The 23,819-nt window shown below is 49.9% G+C and overlaps 1 protein-coding gene across 1 annotated transcript in view; it reads right to left on the bottom strand.

The window, feature by feature from the left end:
- LOC126522908 (leucine-rich repeats and immunoglobulin-like domains protein 3) overlaps positions 1–14,878 on the bottom strand; it is a 117,004-nt gene extending 102,126 nt beyond the window's left edge. Inside the window, exon 1 of the mRNA XM_050171752.3 lies at positions 14,363–14,878. Within this exon, the coding sequence (XP_050027709.2) occupies positions 14,363–14,556 (194 nt within the window). The 5' untranslated portion in view covers positions 14,557–14,878. The remainder of the gene's footprint in view (positions 1–14,362) is intronic.
- Between the last annotated feature and the right edge of the window lie 8,941 nt (positions 14,879–23,819).

Raw genomic sequence — 23,819 nt, 5'->3', positions numbered from 1 at the left:
GGTGTCACACGGACGAGGTTAATGCCACTGAAAATGTGTGACCTTAATTTCCATTCTGCGGGTCTAAAGCTGCTGCCGCCTACCACGCCCTTTCTTCTTTTCATATTTCGAAGTGCGAAAAAAACGCGCTCTCTTTACTCAAAACAATTGGGTTACACGGTAGGAACTCACCCAGTGTTCCTACAATGCTTAGCCGACTCGGACAGTATAAGCGAAGACGTCTTTTGTGCGCGGTGACTTCGCGTGCGTGAGAAGAACCACGACAGTCGCATTATAATTGCGCGCGAAGAAACGCATAAGAAACCTCTATTCGGCCGGCTAAACTCTGAGAAACGGCACACGCGGGGACACGGACACGAAACTCAAAAAGAACAACGCCTTAAGGACACGCCCAGACGGAAGCCAATTGTACGGGGCGTATTGTAAGTACAGTGTGAGCCAGGACTCGCATAACAAGTGCACGTGTTGCCCTTATACCACGAAAGAAAAAGAAACGTTCTTCCCTTGACTTCTGCACGCTCGGCGGGAAGGACTGTTTCGCGTGCAAAAAAACATCGCGCGGTCGAACCACTTCGTGCGCACCCTTCGACACTGCCAACAACACACCAAGCTGGGGAAGTCGCGGCAAGTTCCACCACATGTCAACCGGCTTTCGGGTGCCATTAATTTGTGTTGCAGGGCGTTGTTTCCGCCGGCGGCCCGTATTGCGAGAAAAACCGATGACAGAGCGAGGGCACCATGCCGGCCACGCCCGAAAGTCTTCGCATCAGCGCAACAAATTTCCAGACCAAAAGACGAACAAAAAAAAACGCGCTGCATGCTTCGTCAAGTGTGCGGCAACATTGACAGAAACACTACTGGGACGAGAAAGTTGTCCTTGTAACACAAAAGGCAGACTTGAGCGAAGCGTTTACAGGATACGCATGCTATATACCAGACGGGACGCAGAACAGAGGTCCAGACGGCTGAGAAGTTGTGTCGTCTGCCTTTTTCTATAGTGCTACTTGCAAGGACAAAATCCCCTGCTTCAGAGCAACAACGAAAGCAATTCTAAATAGGAAACTTGGCATTATAATGCATAGAGCCTACTTGAGCGAAGGCCTGAGAGGATAAGCAAAGCAAAACAGCGCTAATAGACAGGACACAGAATTAAAGAGTAGAAGCGCAGACGAGGCAGGTGTTGTGTCGTCTGTCCATTTCTACCGAATTAGGTCTTGATTACAGAGAACAATAGCTGCTTAATGCATCTAAAGGTCCGACTTATACCCTGCGCATAAAACGTGAGTGTACACAACGCAAGATGTAAAAAAAAGATATCCAACATTCTTTTTTATTCCCAGTTATACTTATGACGTGATTCAGTTGAAATGCAAACGAAGTACGATTGAACAAATTAGCAGCGAACTGACAAAAGCTCTAACATTGGCCGAAACGACACGTCCATAACTTCATATTTCCTGTTTCACGTGAATTGGTGTTGCAATCGCGCACCTATCAAAATTAAATACAATGAAGCAGTCACGCACTTTCGATGATACATTGGGACATGAAGTTCGTATGTACAGTGCTCAAAATTTTAAACGAAAAAAAAAAAATCGAGATTTCTACAAACAATGCCTTGCTTGTCGTTCACCTACACTTGTAACCGCGGCTACTCCATGAGGCTACTCCATGAGACTACTCCATGCTTAGACACCGGCTACGGAGCAATCAAATGTCGCGCATTCCACGCAATTACCCGTAATAAAGCGTTCGTTGCAGCTCGCGCTTGAATTTCTTTTCAGCACCGTACACCGATAGTAAAACGGCGGAGAGGTGTGTGTCTGAGCTGCCCCTCGAACGAGGTGAATAAATTGACCCTCGCGTTACGTAACCGGTCTCACTCCGAGCAACAGCACGCGCACAACACACAATGCTATCGCGAGGGGACGGAATTCCTCACACGTCCTCTGCCAGGATAGAGAGAGAGAGAGAGAAAGAGCAGGCTGCCGAGTGCGCGCTCTACGTGACTCGAGTCATGTGCAGTGCGACGAGATGGAATCAAACCTGGCACTGACGCTACAATGCCACAATAGCCCTGCAGAGCTTCCCCATTATCTGCTTCTGAGACTTCGGAGTTGCGCACATGGCTGACGTCATCTATAGGACAGGGCCGTTTAGTCGAAGCTGCCACCGTTCGTCTCGCTTTTATTTCTATTTACTTTTTTTATTTTTTTACCAGAGCGGTGCGCGGCTCAGTGGCTGCTGAGCACGAGGACGCGGGTTCGTTTCCCGGCCACCGAGGTGGACTTTGTTGGAATGGTTGGATTTCGCAGCGCGACTGCTGGCAGTATACAGGATCGCACAGCAAGTGTGTTACAAAGCGCCGTCGTCCACTCCTCGACAAAGTTTTCGACCCGAGACCCGAAATATCGCAAGCGTTTGTAGTTTCGTCTTCATAAACTATAGAACATCTGCGTGGGTTCCATAAAAAGCATATATAATATGTCTGATAACCTAAATTATAAACTAGAACGCTCTTGCGGCGAGTGCAAACCAGAGAATTGAAAAAAAAAAAAAAAAACTCCGCCAACGCGAGATTCAGCGCCGGAGAGAGAGACCTGGCAAGGCTCAACCTTATAGCGTGCGCACAGAAACAAGCATTATTAATCTCGGCCCGGCGCCGCCGCCAACACCACCACAATAACAGCAGAAGCGCTGGTAACCGCGATTCTTAAGTGACAGCCGGGGGTTAATGTGTATACCCGCAGTCTGGTACGTATCCCCCCTCCACCCCCCGGGGGGCGTGCAACGCGCGCTGCCGTTGTACGCAAATGCCGCGGGGCACCCGCGACGCGAGCGCACCGTCATGGCGATGCGTGACTGGCATTCGAGTCGGGACGCGTAATGTAACGGAAGTCCTATTAACGCGCGCGCGCGCGCGCGTCTCGAGCAAGTAAAGAAAAAAAAAATGCCTGGGCGGCAGACAAGCGAGCGGGCGGGCGGCCGCCTGCCTGCAGCCGCGTTGCATTACTACGCACGCTCACGATGCTGCCCGTGCCGTGGGAGGCCCAGCTACGCTTATAACGCGCTTCGCAAGACGACCGACCATACGGCGGCGGCACTCCAGAACCGTTGGGAGGGCGTGGGACGCCCCGCCGCACGCTTCCCACGGTGAGAAGGGGGACACGGAAAGAAAGCGGAGAAAACCGTAGCAAAGAAAGAAGGCCTAACCGAGATGAAAGCAGTGCGTGACGGCGGCGGGACACGTAGGCGGCAATTGCCCCGGCGAGAGCGCGTGCAACGCGCACTGGGTGCCACCGTTACTCTTTCATTATTATTATTATTATTATCATCGTTTTCTTCAAAGCGCGCACGATGCCGAGACACGCGGACGGCGTGCCCGATTCCTTTCCGGGTCAAACGGAGGCAACGAGCGCGAGTATTCATGCGCGTAAAAGAACAAACGTCGCAAGCGCTTGCGAGCTGCGACATCGTCGAGGCAGCGCAGTCGCGGAGCGAGCGCGCGGGAACCGAACATTAAACCGCCGTAACCGACGCAACGTGGCGCGTATGTCGCCTAAATGTATACGCAGCGGAGTACGCGATTCAGCTGAGCTATAATATGCGTTGCCGTTCGCTTCGTACTCCATCGTTTGACTATACGTCCCTGTTTCGTCGTGCGTGCGTGCGTCTCACACACCGTGTCCGACGCCGGGCGACTGTAGGGTCCCGAACAAGCAGTCGCGAACTCTACAGTGAACTCGGCGTGCTCCCGTTGGGCACCAAATCCCCACCTCATGCCTCCCCGTTGTACACACACACACACACACACACAAAAGGTGTCATGTTTCCGCGGAAGTGGCTCGTGATCGCAACGAGATGACGCATGTAGCTTGAAGGCTTCCCCGCACTGCACCCGCAAAATGCCACATTCAAGGCAAACATTCGAAAAGTGGAACGACGGCGGGTCGCGGGCGGTGACGGCAACGGCCCGCACCACTTGACTGTGGTCTCCGAGATGGCACGGGCGTGCCTTTCTTTTTTGCTCGAAGGTGCGCCGGCGGGATCTCGGAGACCACGACATGACCATCAGGAGCAGGCGCGTTCGCGGAGCGGAGGCCACACAAGGAAGGGCCAACGGGAACGCCACCGCCGCGACCTTGCCCCCCTCCGCACTCACCTCGAAAAAGAATGATCATGAGACGACGCCCTATTTCCGCGCCCACCAGGCCTATACCAAACTCTCGGCTTCCAATAAGTGTACACGTACAGGGGGCCTTCCGACATGGATTATGGCAAACGTATCATTAGTGAATTCACATAAAAGGATGTATTCCCCGGTTGAATCAGCTTCTCTTCCTGCGCAGACTGTTCGCCACCGCCGCAATAGCAACAGGTGTCGATCCCTTGATGACAAAGCAACTTTTCAATAGCGAAGTACAACATGTCGAAACGCCAGCCAGTCTGCCCGACTCGCTTTAGAGTGGTTAAAGGACCTGAAAGCACCAAACTGTGGTTAATCCTGTTCATTATATATACGCAGCACCTTTCCAAATATTGGCCAATGCTAGTTGACTTTGCGTTTAATATGAGGTAACCTTTTTTTTTCTTTTTTTTGCAAGTCACGCAAGGAAGCAAAGGTTAATCGACGTTGAGGCCTAATGGAGGCGCCTAACGAAATAGTATTCTGTGGGGCCTTGATTTAACGCTGCACGCAATGTGCCATGAGCTCTTGAATACTAATGAGAGTTTTCTCGCAGTGCGGACAAACTTGCGTTCAGGCACACACCCACCTTTCCTGCCTGTGTGACCATCGACATGCCTCGAGAGAGAGAGAGAATCTCTCTCTTTAATGGAAAAGAAATGAACGTGACGCCTCGCATGCAGCCGTTGCTTTATTTTTTCTGGTCGCCTTAGTGTGACCCGCGGAAACGAACCGCAGCCGACCTTGAATCAACGGCTGATACACAACACCTGACAATTTGCTCGACACCAGGCTTACAGAAGAGGAAGCGAGTACAACCCTTCCTTAGAACAAAGACTGGGTGGGCCCAGTTGCCCCGATTTCATTATCGAGTTGCCGAGTCTCTTTCTCTTCTTCAAACTGCCTTCTCGAATTCGCTTCATGTCGATTCGTCCCCGGCCCCGCGGAGAGGCAGCAGCTACATACAGTACGCGTGCAGGGACTACACGTAACCCCTCATTCAAGGCTGCGACGGACAATCGGAAATCCCCCCCCCCCCCTCCAAGCTCCCCGGGAGGCATCCTCTCCTCCCTCCCCTCCGCCACAAATAACAGAAATTCCGCGAGAACGAAGCCACGCCCACCGCCGTCCCGTTGCTATCAAAACGGCGCGCCGCGCGGCAAGCTCCCGTTCGCGCAACGCCGCGCGCCGACTTCCTCTCGGTCGTCTTGACCGACCCTTTCTCAACCCTCACCATACCCTCGCTTCCCCGGTGGCCCCTTGGAAGGCACGTACGACGAGCGCTCGGTTGCATGGGTATACTACATAGGCACACGCCGAGCACGCATGCAGCTTAGACATACACACGACACAACGCACGCCGGGCTTATGCAAGCGCGCTGCGGCGGCGGCGGCGGTTGCGTAAAAGAAAAAAAAAAAGAAGAAAGACCGCTCCCGCGTCCGCTCGTTAAAACAGCGCGCCGCCGACTCAGCGCTAGATACATGCCTCGCGCGCAAGCTCGCTTGAAAAAAAAAACTCCCCTGCGTGTGTGTCGTGTGGCAACAGGCTGACGCAGGTGTGCGCCTGCTAACATGTATAGCAACAGGATTCCTTCCTTCCTTTACCTGCCTTTTAGAAGTGAAGAGCGCACAACTGCTCGCTTCGGCCGCTGATCCAGTGAGCGTGGCCTTCGCTATATAGCCTGGCAAGTTTTCAGCGAACGCGTCATATATATATATATATATATATACACACTATTCGTGGCGCGTCAGTTGCTGCTGCCCCCTGGCCTCCTCTAGTGGATCTCTCCTACGATTTCGAAAGCCGGCAGTGGTCTCATCGGCCTAAAATCGTAGAGTGAGTACACGAATTGTAGCGTCACCTGTGGACGCACGAATACACTACGGGGCGTTCAAATTGCGACACCAGAACAGCCTTTTAGCTTCGCCGGCGCTTCCTCGCAGGGGCGCTGGCTCCCCGTGAAGAAACAATGGAAGAAACCTGTTCGCAGGAGATGCGCAGAGTTTAAAGCAGCGTTTCCCAATTTCGTAGCACCGCCCTCCTACCTGCGTGCTTTGTTCGAACATGTCAGGGCGTGTCATTTGCAATAATTTGCGACAGCCGCCGTTGTATTTGCGTACGTGTGTGCGATTGTGGGCGAGTGAGTGAGTGAGTGAGTGAGTGGAGAGCGAGCGTTTCGTTCCTATGGTCGAGGTCTAAGAGGATGTCATTTCAATGGTTGCCTGCAATTTACATGTGCTGCCGACATGCGACCAGTCCATGACGAAACGCGTCAGAGGTAAAGAAGCATCCGTCAGTAAGAAAAATAGTTATTCCAGGTATATAATACCGTTATTACCTCAGCTGCCACCACGGACTCCCGGCAACAGTAAATACGCGGTGTTGCGGCCTACGCTACACACGCCCTTTGATCGATCGCACAAGCTGCGGCAAGTCGAACCCCCCTCACCCCCCCCCCCCCCCCCCCCCTTGAGCGACGTCGTAGTCGTTTGAAGGCGATATGTCCGCGCGATGCGGCAATACCAGGCGCGCACGACGAGACTGCATTTCGCCATAAGTAGACACCAAAATCCGAATAAGCCCCGCAAGCACCGAGCGACGCGTGACCAAGGTCTGCGTAATTTCTGGCTTCAGACAGGTTAGAGGAAGAACGACGCGTAAGAACGACAGGATGACTCAAGACGACGACAGCTCCTGCCATTATTTGGACACACGCTTCGACTTAAAAGGGGGAGACTAAACGTATTAGGTTGTGACAGCACACGCTTCTGCAACAACCGAGCGCGGTCGTCACTCAGACCGCGTGACAAAGCTCGGTGACGCAGAAAAGAGGCAGTAACTAACGAAATACACGGAAGAGGCCACCGAGAAGTGTCCCCCTCACCGTTGCCCCATGATGTCACGCACTTCGACAACGCTCTGGCTAGGGTCTATAGGTGTTCGTTTATCGGCAAAAGGACTACGGCGCATTTTAAAAGACCGAAAGACTCAACGTATAGCATATTCCGAGAATTTTTACCTCAGCCAATACGGTTCAGACACGCGTGAAGGTGCTTTAGAAGCGGTGATGGTAGAGTGTTAACCATAACACACTAAAGCACCCCTAAAAAACACGGGGCTCGGTAAGGACTCGAAATCTTCAACCCTATATACCCAAACTCCTCGCAAAATTTGGTTTTTCGTTAACCGCGGAAAGCGCAAAGACAATTTCGTACCAAGAGGCATTGAACAATCGTTCATTCTTTTTTACGCTCACGAAGAGAACGTTCGCTCAGCATTGGCTGCATAGTGAAATCTACATTAGTGTGGTAATCAATTAATGAGTAATTTGCTGAAGTTTCCGCAACTGAAACATCGCTCCGGCGTGTCAAAAACGCGCGGCTATACTGCAGGTTTCGCGTGAAGATTATCAAACTGAGCGTATACACTCAACCACAAAAGTTTACGGACCACGGGATCTCAAAGAAACGTTCACTTTCTGAGCGGCCTGTAACCGCATAGTCAGTAAAACCGGATATCACAGAGTTGTTCACATACACTGCATGCATGTAGGAAGCTGTAAATGGGAACATGCTATATGCTGCGTTGTGAGGCTCCGAAGACGTTCAGCGTCTTTTTCTCGGACGTCGTGTTCCGCATGATTTTGTGGCTGACTGTACGTACCGAAAACGATACGCTGGCCTCTGTGGGGTTAGGTATGCAGGTACGCTTGGCCAGAACGGTCGAGAGTGCGCAACTCACGCACCGTTCGTGCGTCATCGCGTTTCGCCCGTCCAGGAGCGCGGGTCCCGTTCCCGGCCTCGCTCGCCGACGTGTTAACTAGCGTCGCTGTGCCCAGCTGTCACAACGACATGATGTATGCTCGCCACGCCATACCGACGGAAAAAAAAAGACAAAAAAACTCCGCGCGTCGCCAGCAGTTGGGTCACACGGACGCAAAACTCGCATCCACCCAGTCACGACTTGGGCAGCGCGCGCCGTTTTCTGCTGCTTTTCCCTTAGTCATGCTTTGCTTTGCTCTCTATCTCTCTCTTGGCCTTGGATCCGCACTGCACTGCAGGTCAGGGGGAGGGGTAGGTGGCGCCCGCCAGCACATACATACACACGCACACACACGGGCGCAGACGGTCCGTCGAGCGTTCCAGAACGACACTGCTAAATATATAAGACACCCGAGATGCGAAAGAACGACGACAGTGGAAAAAAGAATACAGGCAGGACAACAGGAGGAACGCCAGGTCGATCCTTTCCCTCGCACTGCAGCGCGGTGCCAATAAAGCCGCCGCTGGCAGCCTCCAAGCAAGCGATCTTTGCTTTCTTTCCTCCTCCCCCGGCTCGCGCATGCAGCCCCGCGAACCGCGCCAGGACTCGGACGCGTTTGTTGCCAGCGACACGGACGTGTATAACGCGGGGAGCCGTCGCAGTTGCTCGCTGGCTGCCTCGAACAACCTTCGCGATAGCCAATTCACCCATCCCCGCATGCAGTTCCTTCGCAGCCCATGCGAAGCAGCACGGCAAAGTCCTTGGCGCGAGCCAGCCGGCAGTGGCAACAACACCGTCCTCGGCAGCAATAAGGTTTAGCTTTCCTTATTAATGTTTCTCGCGGACTATAGACTCCGGCTGCTGCACACTGTGTGCGTGTGTGAAAAATACACGCACACACAACGGCGAACAATAAGCTCGGAAGAACGGGCGGTATCGGCTGTACATGTATACCCTCCCGCTGTTATACGATGTTAGCCAGGTGTACGCACGCAATGAGTGCGGAGACCTATACAAATGCCACTCTAATTATGCTCGCGAACGGCTCAGCCACCGAGCCTCGTTCGTCTTCTGAACGCGCGACGCACGATAACGGGCTTGTAAACGATTCAAATCGACTAACGCTGTAGTAAAACAGAGTCGCGGGCGCCGTCAAAAAGGTCGCAAGTGTGTGTGTGTATGTGTGTGTGTGTGTCTGTATATATATATACATATATACATACACAAGTTCCTTTTATATTTTCTGCACAATGCACATATGATTGCCACTCCGTATAAGCTTGTCGATGCAGTGCTGTGCTGCGGCATGCTATAGTCCTATCGCGTTTCCCATTACCTCTATAGAATCAACCATCATGACCCTGTGTTTACGACGCAGCTCTCTAACTTTCCCTCATTAGAATTTACCGATCAACATCTCAATGGCTGCAGCAGACAATCGGAAGTTTCGGCGGCGTCATAAACACATCAGCACAGAGTTCGCGCCACCGTATGCAACCTAAACCGACACACGACGATTCATTACGTCTGTACAACATTCAGCGTGTTTTAGTGCTGACTATATAGACTATATCAACACCCAGCAGCGCATCCCAAACGACGCATAACGCACGAACCTCTTCGCGTACGTGCGATGCACGGCGTCTATATCAAACCGTTTCCTTCGCATGTGGTATATAATGTTAGCGGAAACGATGAATTCATGTGCGACAAATCACGTCTGCTCGGCTATACAGATGTTTTCGTCTGCTAAACGATACTATATAGCAGACGACAACTCGGACAGCAACAGGAAGCCCGAGATCTATAGAACGCGTGTGCGCAGTGCATTGTGCGCAGGAAATGAATTACACGAAGTCATTCACGCTGGAAAAACAACGCAAAAATAACGTCCGGTTGCCAGCTGCACATAGCCGCGTGGGACACGGGTTCGATACCCAGCGGAGGTACAGTTTATTTGTTTATTTCCTCAAAGGTCTCTTGTTGAGACATTACATGGGGGAGTGGGCGGTTATAATGCCAAACAAAGATAATAAAAGTCACGATGGGTCGTTTTCAATGAGCCGCTTGAATGAAAGTGGGTCGACGACAGTGGTAACATTGGTGGGCAGGCCATTCCAGTCTCGTGCTGCGCGCAGAAAAACTAAATAGTGGGCTAAAAGACGGGCTCTGTCACGTGGCAAGGCTTTTAAATGTGCGCTAAAATGAAATTTTTTTGAGATCGAGTGCCCATAAGTAATTTACTCTGATAGTTTAATTTTCTACGGACCACGGCCCGTATTAACACTCACCCAGGCAGACAGACACAAGAAAAAGAATGCAAAAGAACACCCCTACGCTAGAATTGATCGTAAGAGCAATTAAATGTTAACCGATCCATGGTATATACCAGACATATCGGGCCAAATTCTCAAAGCTTTTCATTCGCAAGTGCATGCTCTTTGCCACGGACTGGCCGCCTCCGTTAACATGATGTACAGCATCTGGATTGGTGGCCCAATTTGCTCTTACGAAGAATTTACATCGTAAGATCTTTTTTTGTGAATACGGGCCACGATTAATGAAGGGCGCCGTCCAATGGCAACGAGCTAGCGCTTACGCGAACGGGGAAAGTTTCGCGAATTGGGCCGCAGCTTCGGTTTGGTTTCGCAGGAGCTGCCATATACGTCGTGACGGAAAGATTATAAACGCTGCCGTGCCCGCGTTTGTGACAAAAAGAAAAAAAAAGACTGATCACGTGGTTATACCACCAAACAACTAACGTGGCCGGCGTTAGGTGTCTTTTTTTCTCTCTTTTATCTTACTCACGCCTCATGCTCATGTTCTTTTTTTTTTTTTCCTCGCTCCAGGAATTTCGAGGTCGGAAGCACAGTCTTCGTTCCACACGCACGTGACCTCGTCGACTGCTGCGGCCTTTCACTTGCCTCCTCCTCGCCCGAGACCACCACCGTCGACACCCGTTGCAACGGCGATGTTGCCTCGCGCGTTTTTAATGTTATCCACCGTGCCAACCATGCGGGCGCTGAATATCATGCCAGATCGCAGCGAAGAGACCCACAACGGAAACGGGAAAAAACATACATATATATATACGAAGACGCGGGGCAGCGAATGCGAAGGGAAATAAATGCGCGAAACAAGGAAGAAAGCTTGGAAGTGACTCGACTTGGAGACCTGCCCGGCATTCAAGTGCCTGAGAAGGCGCGACCCAGTGAACCGCGGAGAGGAGGCACATTTTTTTTATTACTGTATGTACCTTAATTCGCGCTAGCGCGCACAAATCCGCCAGCTGCGAACGTGTAAACGTGTATTTCATCCCCCTCCCCCTTTTGCGCAGGTACAGGGGCATTTCATTTTCGCTCAGCGGCAAGCCAGCCCGCCAGCACTGCATATTTCATAGATATTTCCAATACCCTTGGTCGCTGCGGTACATATATATACTACGGGAACAGGGAGGAGCGATTTGTTGCTACGAAAAAAAATAAGATCTGCAGGCTTCAACGATACCGTCCGGCTCTGAACTCCTTGACTGTGAAGCCGGACCTCGTTACAACGAATTAGTACCCGACACGTAAACGTCTTCCTTATATTCGATTTCGACACACGCACGTGTCCGTTGCAAGCTGATATTGGCAACAAACGTTTCACATTTACTTCGTTGTATTCGTAAATTCGTTATATCGAGATGCGACTGTACTTTTCTTCGCTATGTGTAATGGATATGTGTAATGGAAAGGACGGACAGACGAACACAGCAAAATTAACCGAGTTTCGAGCTTTTAACTGCTGTCGCAGTAAAAGTCAATTAGAAATGGGGAGGGGGAGGTCGCACACGACGTATATGACAGCCGCATGTATTAGACCGGGCTAATTAACCGTGCACTGACATACTGTATACGAGACTGGGCCCGTGGCTGTTTCAAAAAATATTCGCAGTAAGGAGGGGAGGGGAGACAGCGCTTACTTACAACTACTATAGCAATTCTGTTTCACAAAAATGCCGTTCCAACCAGGCCAAATCGCAGCATTTCTAATTTTCGCCGGTCCTGACATACAGGGGAAGAGGAGAGAGAGGAGCACACTTCTGCGCTGTCAAGCTTCGAAAAACTGCACTGGCGGGACATTTTTTTTTTGTTTTTTCCGGAGCCTACCGCCTCTTTACATAAAACCGGACGTACATACACTCTACATCAACTCACTTTTTCCAAAGCAAAGGGGATTACGGAAGACGAGTTCCGCGGAGTAGAAGAAGCTTCTCGTGAAGCAAGCAGGCAGACAGTCTGTCTTTTCTAAACATAGATTGCATCTTTACGTTTTATTTCGTTCCGCTAGCGTCAAGCTGTTCGCCAAAGTTGACAGTGCGCGCACTTACACGAGCGGATGCCACATGAAAAGTGCGCTGGGTCACGCTGAAATGAAGCCTAATTAGGTTGCCGCAACGATCTCTCCCTCCCCCTCTCCTCTTGCACCAACATCTCTCTCGACCCCGACAGGCCTCTTAAAAAACCTCGGTGTTGCTTAAGCGGAGCGCGCGTTCCCCACAAAAAATTTACGATGCCCGACATCCCACCTCTAATAACGCGAACGTCAAGCCAAGACGGGGGTCCCCTTCATTAAAACTTTGCGCTCATTCTCAACAAACTAACAACACGAAGCGAGGCACGTCAATCACTTTGGGAAGCTTCCGCAACCACACAAGCTCGCAGCAATGGCACGGCGATCGCAAAGCCGCTGCGCTCCACATACCTCGCGCATGTGCAGGCTGCTACACCGCTACACAGAGGCAACGAACTCAAATTACGGCACGTGGGGGTGTGTGGAGCGATTACGCAATACAATACACACACATACACACTGCGACATTGAAATCCACTGACGATCGGAACACAGCAAAGGGCTTTTGCAGGGACGCAGCCTTGAAGCCCTGAACCAGAGCAGACGGCACGAACGGCTGTACAAGTCGATGAGTACAGTAAGAAAAACACAAGGCAACAAATGTATGAAAGAGTTTCGTGTAGAAACAGACGGCGACAGACAAAAAAAAAAAGTGAAGCTATCAATTAACGAAACCCGCCTGCGTTATACGCTTACACTTCATCCGCTGCAATGCAGAAAAAAAGACGGAGTAAACAGCAGCAGCAAGATAACGGGGTCGTCGAATGTGAGCCCCGCTGCAGTTGCGGTAACAAAAAAAAAAAATTAAAAAAAATATCCGTCGTTGCTGCGCGAGGAGGGAGAGGGCAAAGCTGCTACATCCATTGCGAACACATTGTTCTAGCGGAAGAGTATATACCCTACTCCCCTTTCTCCGCGCTCGTAAAGAGCACAAATCAAGGTTACAATAAGCTACGCATCGCAGACTGCCTAGCGCCGGCGCGCGCCGCGCTTCACTGAACACCTGCTGGCTCGGGAGTTTCGTTTTTGCTTTGTCGATTGTAGGCTACTCATGGAACGCTCATCCTTTTATGATCATTTCTTTCCCCGACGGCTGCTGCGTATTGAGAAGTAACCACGCGGTTAAACCTACCCTCGAGAGAGCCCTCCCAATACAGGAATCGTATGCTATACGTCGTTCTGAAATCATTGCTGCCAAAACCGTGGAGTCCTCGCAACAAGAACACACAGTCCGATCGGCGCCGTAATCCGAAACAGTAAAACGACCGGTTGTCGGTTTTGAACAGCTGACAGTGACGATAAACTAGCGGCCGCTACGGTCAGAATAGCGACGTCGATGCGGTCGTGCACGGAACCGAACTTGCCCGACCCACAAGGCACCCTCCGCTAGCCCCTCATTTGCCGGCGGTAACGGAATCGGCGGATTCCCGAACGGCTGCCATTCAACTGTGCTACAACAGGAGAACGGAAGCTGGGCGTAAAAACGGCTTGACGGCGCGAAGTGAGAAAAGTATGCGACCTCGAAGGGAGCTAATTGCGCGCAAAGAAAAAAAAAAAAGCTGTCGCGGGAGAGACCGCGCCGGAGAGAGCGGTTAGGCCTAACGAAGGACGCCGCACAGGCCGCCGCTGCCTTCTGGGAACCGCCGGACGCGCTCGGCTGCCGTTTCGTGTTGACGCAACTGTTTAGCCACGATACATATTCATTCGAATAAGGGTTGCGACTCACGTAACCGTGACACATTATTCGGCGCGAGATACTCAAAACGATAGGAGCGACAGCGATGAGTTACAACAGCAGTAGATGTCCCACGCAGGGGAGCGTGCAATCTATTACGCCTGACGTTTATGGCAAAGCCAAGAACAATAGTGCGTCGCTAACGGAGCTCGGAATAGAGCTTCTGTGTAACGACGTGCCGATCGCATCCACGTGTGGTCCGTGCACGGCGTGATCACCGGCAAAAAAAAAGAAAGAAAAGAAACGGAAAAGCGAAACGAGAAAAGCTGTCACCAGTACTCACAGAATCTCGACCCACGACGGTAAATCCCTGGGTATTTCTGTCAATCCCCGTCGGCGGCACTCGAAAATCGGGCCGAGGCACGAACACTTGGACGGGCAGTACATCTTCTGCCCGTCCGCGGGCGCCGAAAGCGTCAGGAAAAGCACGAATTGTGTCCAAACAACGACCCAGACCCAATGGGAGAAGGTCGCCATGTTGGCGGATCGGCCGCCGTGGCCGAAGGAGCTTGCTCTCCGGGGACGTCGAGCTTCTCGTCGGCGCGAGAGAGCCCGCCGACCGGGTCACCGATCGCACAGTTTCTGCACCGTCGACATCGTCGCGTTCGGGTATATCACACCGGTGGCCGACGTCGGTGATCACTGCCGATGCCCAGCGCCGGAGGAGACATCGCTTTCTTAATGCTGCACCCTAGCAGCGCACACCCGTTTACAAACACACACACGGCCGTCACTGCTCGCTTCCCGCACGCCCGCCGCCGCGGTTGCTTGAGCGGGCGGGCGACTACAACTTTTTGTTTAGCTCTTTTGGGCCTCCGCCTTGCGGGATGCGGACGAATCTTACGCCCATACACAAACGCACTCGCGCGGCCGCGCGCTCCGGTTGGTCGGAATGGCTCACGTGACGTGCGCTTGCGCGCGCCTCCACCAGGGGACGCGAGTTGACGGGCGGCTCTCTCTCAGACCTCCTTTCTCTCCGTCTATTCACTCACTCCCTCCTCCTCTTCCTCGGCCGCGCTTTGCGGGGCTGCTTTCCGCTGCTCGCGCCGCGCCTACCCAGGCTTTTACGTTCGAATAAAAGAGCGCGGCTCTCTGCGCAGCGGGTGAGGGCGGTTGTTCGGCGGGAGCAAAAAAAGAAACTGAATACAACAAGAGCGAGGCGTCCGCGCTGGTGGTGCAGTGGTGGTGGTACGCGCGTACTTGTCCACATCCGCAGCTGGGTTCCGAAGCTGGGGCCGGTCCTGTTGGCTTCTTCGCCGGCCTCTCTGTGTGGTTCAAAAGAAGCCCCCTGCCTACCCCCGATCCGTTGTCGCTCTTGTTAGCCTGGTCGAAGATGCCTCCAGTCGTTTTCGCGAGCAGCTAGAAGGCTGAACGGTTTTCCGCGCACACGTGGTCCCCTAATTCGAGGTTCGTGTGCTGCTGTGAAGTACGTGTGGTAGCACGGCTGTAACACGTATTCCTTGTTAAAACTAAGGCTGTGCTACATATTGTCAGACGCGTACTGCAGGGACAAGTGAACACATTATGGTAAACACTTCAATCAATCGCACCTTCAGTCTCAGCAGTGACACAGCATCCAGGAATACATTCCAGAAGGAAGCAGGCTTTGCAGGGAAGCAGGCGTACACAAACAAAGAAAAGGGAGGGGGTAACATTGTGCCGGAACGCTCTTTCTTTCTTCCTTTCTTTCTTTCTTTCTTTCTTTCTTTCTTTCTTTCTTCATCTTGCTTATATACTTTAACACGTCTCTAACATTCTAGCAGCAGTGCCTCTAAACACATGCATGAACATTTCACAACAGAACTTACTGAGTTCATGGAAACTCCCAGCCACTCGCTTCATACGCAGAAAACGCATCAGCAAGCTTTGCCGGCCAATGCATGCAACCAAATTCTCTTGAAGAATCGACAAACTCCCTCACTAAATGTTCCAACAGCATGTTACGTGTAAACTCGGTCAAATTTATCGACAGAAACTTCGGTGAAGGAACCCGAGAAATCAAGAAAGTGACCCCGAGATGCTGGACGCTTGCACGTCGTCGATACAGCGCGCTCTACACTATTGAAGAAATGTACACCCTTTGCGTCGTATCTTGTCACACAACAATAATCATCTGTCTTGTCCACATTTCCTTTCTTTAACGCTGCAAGCCCGGTACCTCCTAGTAACGAACGGCATGCGCGTTATCAGCATGGCAGAGGATTCGCGCCAGGAAAGTAGCGAGCGCAGCGTTTTCAAGAAAAGAAACGCCGTTAAGCAAGCCATACTCTTAAGCAAATGTAACCCTTTGGGGTGTATATTATCCACACAACAATAATCGTCATCTGTCTCGCTTGCGTTTCCTTCCTTGAAAACGCTGCGTTCGCTATTACCATGTCGAGAATGCTCTGTCGGGCTGCAGGATGCCATTCGTGACTTGGAAGTACTGGGCTCGCCGCGTTAGAGAAAGGAAGTACGGACAAAACAGATGACGATTATCGTTGTGGGGCAGAATGGTGCAATTTTGCTTAAAAGTGCAGGTGACGATTGTCTTCACTCTAAAAAAGTTTACACCCTTTGGGGTGGATATATCTTCCACACAACGATAATCGCCATCTGCCTTGCTTGCGTTTCCTTTCTCGAAAACTCGGCGCTCGCTACTTTCCTGCACTCTAAGAAAAGTTTACACCCTTTGGAGTGCCCCTTCTGCCACACAACGATAATCGTCATCTGTCTTGTCTGCGTTTCCTTTCTATAACGCTGCGAGCCCGGTACTTTGCAGTAGCGAACGGCATGCGCGTATTCAGCATGACGGAGCATTCTCGACAGGAAAGTAGCGGGCGCGGCTTTTTCAAGAAAGGAAACGCAAGCAAGGAAATGTCGATTATCGTTGTGTGGCAGATATAGACACCAAAGGGCGCAAACTTTTTGCAGAGTGTGGCGAGAATGATGTGCCACGCTGATAACGCGCTCGCCGTTCGTTACTGTGAAGTACCGGGCTCGCAGAGTTAAAGAAAGGAAATGCGGGCAAGACAAATGACGTTTATTGTTGTGTGGCAAGATACGACTCAAAGCGTGTAAACTTTTCTTACACTCTAAAAACAGTTTGCACCCTTTGCGGTGTATATTTGTCCCACAACGATAATCGTCATCTGCCTTGCTTGCGTTTCCTTTCTTGAAATCTCGGCGCTCGCTACTTTCCTGTCGAGAACGCTGCGTCACACTGATAACGCGCATGCCGTTCGTGACTGGGAAGTACCGGGCTCGCAGCGTTAAAGAAAGGAAACGCGGGCAAGACAGATGACGATTATTGTTGTGGGACAAATATACACCCCGAAGGGTGCAACTGTTTTTAGAGTGTATATAAGAAAAGGTTGCACCCTTCGGAGTGTATATTTGCCACACAACAATAATCGTCATCTGCCTTGCCCGCATTTGCTTTCTTGAAAACGCTGCGCTCGTTACTTTCCTGTCGGGAATGCTATGTCATGCTGATAACGCGCATGCCGTTCGTTACTGGAAAGTACCGGGCTCGCCGCGTTAAAGAAAGGAAATGCGGACAAGACAGATGACGTTTATTGTTGTGTGGCAAATATACACCCCAAAGGGTGCAACTGTTTTTAGAGTGTCGAGTGTTTGTGTTGCAGATATACACCCCAGATGGTGTACATTTGTCTACACTCTTAAAAAAGATTACACCCTTCGGGGCGCATCTTGTCCCTCAACGATAATCGTCATCTGTCTTGCCCGCGTTCCCATTCTTTAACGCTGCTAGCCCGGTACTTCCCAGTCACGAAGAGCTAGCGCGCCATCAGTGTGGTACATCATTCTCGACAGGAAAGTAGCGAGCGCCGAGTTTTCAAGAAAGGAAACGCAAGCTACACTCTTAAATGTTTAACACCCTTTGGGGTGTATCTTGTCCCACAACACTCTTAAAACGGTTGCACCCTTTGGGGTGTATATTTGTCCCACAACAATAATCGTCATCTGCCTTGCTTGCGTTTCCTTTCTTGAAACTCGGCGCTCGCTACTTTCCTGTCGAGAATGCTGCGTCACACTGATAACACGCATGCCGTTCGTGACTGGGAAGTACCAGGCTCGCAGCGTTAAAGAAAGGAAACGCGGGCAAGACAGATGACGATTATTGTTGTGGGACAAGATACGCCCCAAAGGGTGTAAATTTTTCTAAGAGTGAACAATAATCGCCATCTGTCTTGCCCGCATTTCCTTTCTTTAACGCTGCATGCGAGCCCGGTATACTTCCCAGTCATGAACGGCAGGCGCGTTATCAGCGTGGCGTAGCATTCTCAACAGGGAGAGAGCGAACGCAGCATTTTCACGAAAGGAAACGCAAGCAGGGCAGATGACGATTATCGTTGTGGGACAAATATACACCCCAAAGGATGCAACTGTTTTTGGAGTGAGGCAGATGACGATTATCGTTGCGGGACAAATATACACCCCAAAGGGTGCAACCGTTTTAAGAGTGTAGTCTAAATTGTATAGCAGTCTACGTCGGAATAAAGTGACACTCTATATTCACCCGACTCCTCCGCTATCTTTTCTTGCTTTAGTAAGTTCCTTTTTTTTCGTTTTTGGATTGTTTGTTTATTCCATATACATTCCATATACATTCCTTTGACGCTGGACTTTATGAGTGAGGCCCATTGGCGGCCTGTTTTCGTGACATTTTTTTCCGCAGTTCTGGTAGGTATTCACTGGAATTTCAGCGCATTCCGCGACAGATTATGAGGAGACGTAGGTACATCTCGAAAGCGTTGCGCGAACCACGTGATTTCAACCAAACATGATGCGCACGGCACCACGACGCGGGCTCTCATTTCCCCCGATTATAGCACAGGAACACACACACACACACACACACACACACACACACACACACGCACATATATATATATATATATATATATATATATATATATATATATATATATCCTGAAGACGAATAACTGCAAATACATTTAGTGAATCTTTATTAATTATACCTAACGTCACAATGCGCGTTGTCATACAAGTGTGCGTCCGCCTATATATATCCAGCTATAGTCCAGCTCATCGGACCGAATTGCGCAAATCGTCAGGGGCGATATTTTGGCGTATGTTATCACGAATAATAATAACAATAAGATTAACAATAAAATTTAAAACACTAATCTCGGTGCACACAATGCTGTTATTCTGTTCTTGTTATTCCGCGAAGTTCACCATCGTTCGGCAGCAACACGTATACGACTGCAGCCCACTTGTTCGATGCCATATAGTTCTCTCCATAGGAAGTTTGTATCGCTTTTCGATGCCATTTATTTATTTATTTATTTATTTATTTATTTATTTATTTATTTATTTATTTATCTGTCTTTCACGATGCCTCGACTCTTACGCTAAAAGCGCAGCACATCTCGAGCCGGCAGCGCAGCCCACTTGTTCGATGTGGTATAGTTCTCTTCATAGGAAGTTTGTCTTGCTTTTCGATGCCATTTATTTATTTATTTATTTATTTATTTATTTATTTATTTATTTATTTATTTATTTATTTATTTATTTATTTGTCTTTCACGATGCCTCGACTCCTACGCTAAAAGCGCAGCACATCTCGAGCCGGCAGCGCTCACAGCCGTGCGGCGTTTCCATTCCCTTTATATGAGAACGCTGCTACGCAGAAATGTCTCCGCGCTATCGGGATGTGGCCGAAGCTTTAACAAAACAGCTGCGCTATATGCGAAACTGCATGCCACGCGCACATATTTTCATCGCACACACGTATATAGAAATGCCGGAGAATGACATCGGTGGCATGCAGTTCCAGAAAGGTCTCAGCACTGTCGCGCTGCAGTGTCATGCCCTTCCGACGGATCGCATTTCTGTATAGTTTAATGCGGCGGCACTCTGTGCACTGTAAACGTAGTTTATCACCCTTAAGGGGGCGTGAGGGTGCTAACTCGGTTCATAAATCCCACCCATACACCCTCGCGGGTGGGAAGGCGTGAGTTATATGACCGTTTCACACCATTCTGCACAGTGAAGGGTGTAAATTAGTTTACAGTGTGTAGACACGTGTATACGTCGTGCTTATTTAAAAATTTCGTTTCTTTTAGACCAAGCTTTGGTGAAAAAAATCGCACGAAGCATACAGCGCAACTATATACCTGCTCGGTTGGATCTGTCGAAGAAGCGGATATCACTTACGCGATATAATATCGCACTGACCCTGCAGTTGGCTTATACAAAAGGTTCATTGATTAACTGTGTGACCGTTCATTTTAATGTCTCAGCCTCAAGAGTCACTGTCGATTTCGATCGAGGCCTATGGGGATCAATGGCGATCGAATGTGCCCCTTGAGACTGGGGTATCAGACACAGCTGTCGCAATCGCCGAGCAACCGGTACTGCTCTGCAGAATTCCCCAGCTATAGCCCTACGGACGAACTTTCGAGATCCGTTTCCAATATCCTCTCAGTAAATGCATACAGGCGTTCCAGCTAGTTCATCGACCCAAACTCTTTCACGCACGCCTCCTGCAAAGTGTTGAGTGGAGTGCTAATATATATTGTAGCCCATATTTTGAGGCTTCGAAAGGGGCGACCCATTTACGTGCACGGTAGGATTTCTTCTAAGTAAACATGACCTCTCTAATGTCGGGCTTCAGTTTCACAAACGAGTGTCCCGAAGTGAGCAACTTTAGAAAGTTAGCTTGCGAATAATTTAACTAACTACCTGGACATTGCGATTCACCTGGGCTCTTATTATTATTTTTTTTTGTCGTTTGAAACGACTTGAAGTTAATAGACATTGAAGCCAGGAAAGTCATAGGAAAATCATCATCATCATCATCATCATCATCATCATCAATTATATTAACGATCAGCAAACGCTAAATGAAAGTGGCCGAAAAGACAACACATTCGGGAGTCGAACACGCGCACACACACACACGCGCGCGCACGCGCGCACGCGCGCGCATACACACACACACACACACACACACACACACACACACACACACACGCACACATACATTGCATACATACATACATACATACATACATACATACATACATACATACATACATACATACATACATACATACATACATACATACATACATACATATACATACATACATCAGCACGTCTGCTTTTAACGGATATCATTCACCGTTAGTACACGATACGCCGCCTTCGGTTTTGCGCAGCTTGAGCTTAGTTGTAACCGCAGGCCACGTACGAGTGAAGCGACAGTGAAGAATGCATACAGTCCTCATATTCCAAGGCGCTTCGCCCGACGTCGTTCCCCCCCAGCAACAGAGAATGCTAAGCCTGAAATTCTATTCCCTGCGTGGAGGCGCCTGACAGCAAGCTGCCGTCTGCGACTCTTGCAACAATGTGTATACAAATCGGACAGCGCGCATAAATTATACCCTCCGAGAAATGCGCTCTGCCGCACTACTGGATTTGCTACAAGACGCCTTTTTTTCTCTCTCTTTTGTTTTCTCCTTCTCTCTCTCTCTCTCTCTCATTTCAAATTCACAAAATGTCTGTGTCGCAGGGCAGCGGCACGTGAAGCCAGATGGCTTGCAATGCACCTTCTACAAGTGACATCAAGCGCTTGCTGCCTTATATGGCGACCTTTCGTTTTTCTTTTTTTTCATTCAACAAAGAATTTATTGTACGTGCACAGGGCGTCCAGAATGTCAACGCGTGTTTTAATCGTCTTATCACTTCAGATATTACGCATTCACACGAGGGAAAGAAGCTATGAGGCTCGATATTATCGGAGGTTCTTCCGCATACAGAAAAATAGCAGACGACAGCATTCGATGACGGCAGACAACGCCGTTTTGTGCTGAAGACATATTCCTGAAACGGATCTCCTCATCCACTAGGGTCTTTTCGTTTTTTTCTTTTTTCTTTTACAGCGTTTTAGACAAGAACGAGAAAGTTGACACACAGCGCGCTAACTACAACTGAAGCTTATTTTCCTTATCACCGCTAAAATTGCAAATGACCGGATAAAAAGCTGAAAAAATTAATAGGCGAGGCAACGATATACCTTGGCCTCCTGCCATCGTGCTCTCGCTTGGCTGACTTTACGTCAAATTAAAACGAATGAAAAGTGACTCAATACGCGTAGCAACAGCCGCAAGTGCGTAGCGTGCACGGCGGTACAGTGACACTGCCGATCACTTTGCAGCTGAGCCCATATCGCAGCGCGAATTGACAGCGACCCTGTGGGCTTCCATGCCCAATGCGCCGATTCCTGTTGCCATGGGAGCTAGCGTAGGTCGCTCTTTCGCCAATCACAATTCAACTCATTAGACAGTATAATCACTAATGGCGCTTTTCTCTCTCTCTCTCTCTCTTTTTTTTTGACACGCGCAACATTTGCGATAGGTGTGATAGTGAAGAGCTTGCTTTCAACCGAGCGAGTAAACCTGGCCATGGAGCTGCATGGAACAGTTCCGCCTGTGGGTGCGCTTGTTTGCGCCTGTATACAGGCAAGAGAGAGAGAGAGAGAGCAAAGATAGGAAAGGCAGGGAGGTCAACCAGACGAGCGTCCGATTTGCTAACCTACACTGGGTATACTATCTCTCCAATGCTATTCACTGCGTGCTTGGAAGAAGTATTAAACCTATTAAACTGGGAAGGCTTAGGAGTAAGGATCGACGGCGAATATCTCAGCAGCCTTCGGTTTGCCGATGACATTGTTCTATTCAGCAACAATGCAGACGAGTTACAACAAATGATTGAGGACCTTAACAGAGACAGTGTAAGAGTGGAGTTGAAGATTAATATGCAGAAGACAAAGATAATGATGAATAGCCGGGCAAAGGAACAAGAGTTCAGGATCGCCAGTCAGCCTCTATAGAGTCTGTAAAGGAGTACGTTTACCTAGGTCAATTAATCACAGGGAACCCTGATCATGAGAAGGAAATTCATAGAAGAATAAAAATGGGTTGGATGGCATACGGCATACATTGGTCAGCTCCTGACTGGACCACTATCATTGAAAAGGAAGGTGTACAATCAATGCATTTTACCAGCGCTGACATATGGGGCAGAGACTTGCAGACTGACAAAGAAGCTTGAGAACAAGTTAAGGACCACGCAAAGAGCGATGGAACAAAGATTGCTAGGCATAACGTTAAGAGACAGAATGAGAGTGGTTTGGATCAGAGAGCAAACGGGTATAGACAATATTCTAATTGACATCAAGAAAAAAAATGGGGCTGGGCAGGTCATGTAATGCGCCGGTTAGATAACCGTAGGACCGTTAGGGTTACAGAATGGGTACCAAGAGAAGGGAAACGCAGTGGAGGACGGCAGAAGACTAGGTGGAGCGATGAAATTAGGAAATTCGCGGCCGCTAGTTGAAATCGGTTGGCGCAGGACAGGGGTAATTGGAAATCTCAGGGAGGGGCCTTCGCCCTGCAGTGGACATAAAACAGGTTGTTGTTGTTGTTGTTGTTGTTGTTGTTGTTGTTGTGGTTGTCGACGACGACGACGACGACGACGATGATGATGATGATGATGACGATGACGATGATGACGATGACGACGACGACGACGACGACGACGACTGTGGGAAGGGAGAAGGGGAACGGCCAGACTTTTCAAGAAGCACATGCTTGTGAAGTGTAGCTCCAAGAACCCCGCCTGCAGAACAACGAAAGTCTACAGACTGCAGGAGCTATGGATGGGCCATACAGACCGGTCTCGTCCAGCCATGTATACACTGGAAA

The sequence above is a fragment of the Dermacentor andersoni genome, chromosome 6 (assembly GCF_023375885.2).
Source record: "Dermacentor andersoni chromosome 6, qqDerAnde1_hic_scaffold, whole genome shotgun sequence".
NCBI lineage: Eukaryota > Metazoa > Arthropoda > Arachnida > Ixodida > Ixodidae > Dermacentor > Dermacentor andersoni.
Note: the sequence above shows the minus strand (reverse complement) of the source record. Positions and strands in the feature narration are given on the sequence as shown.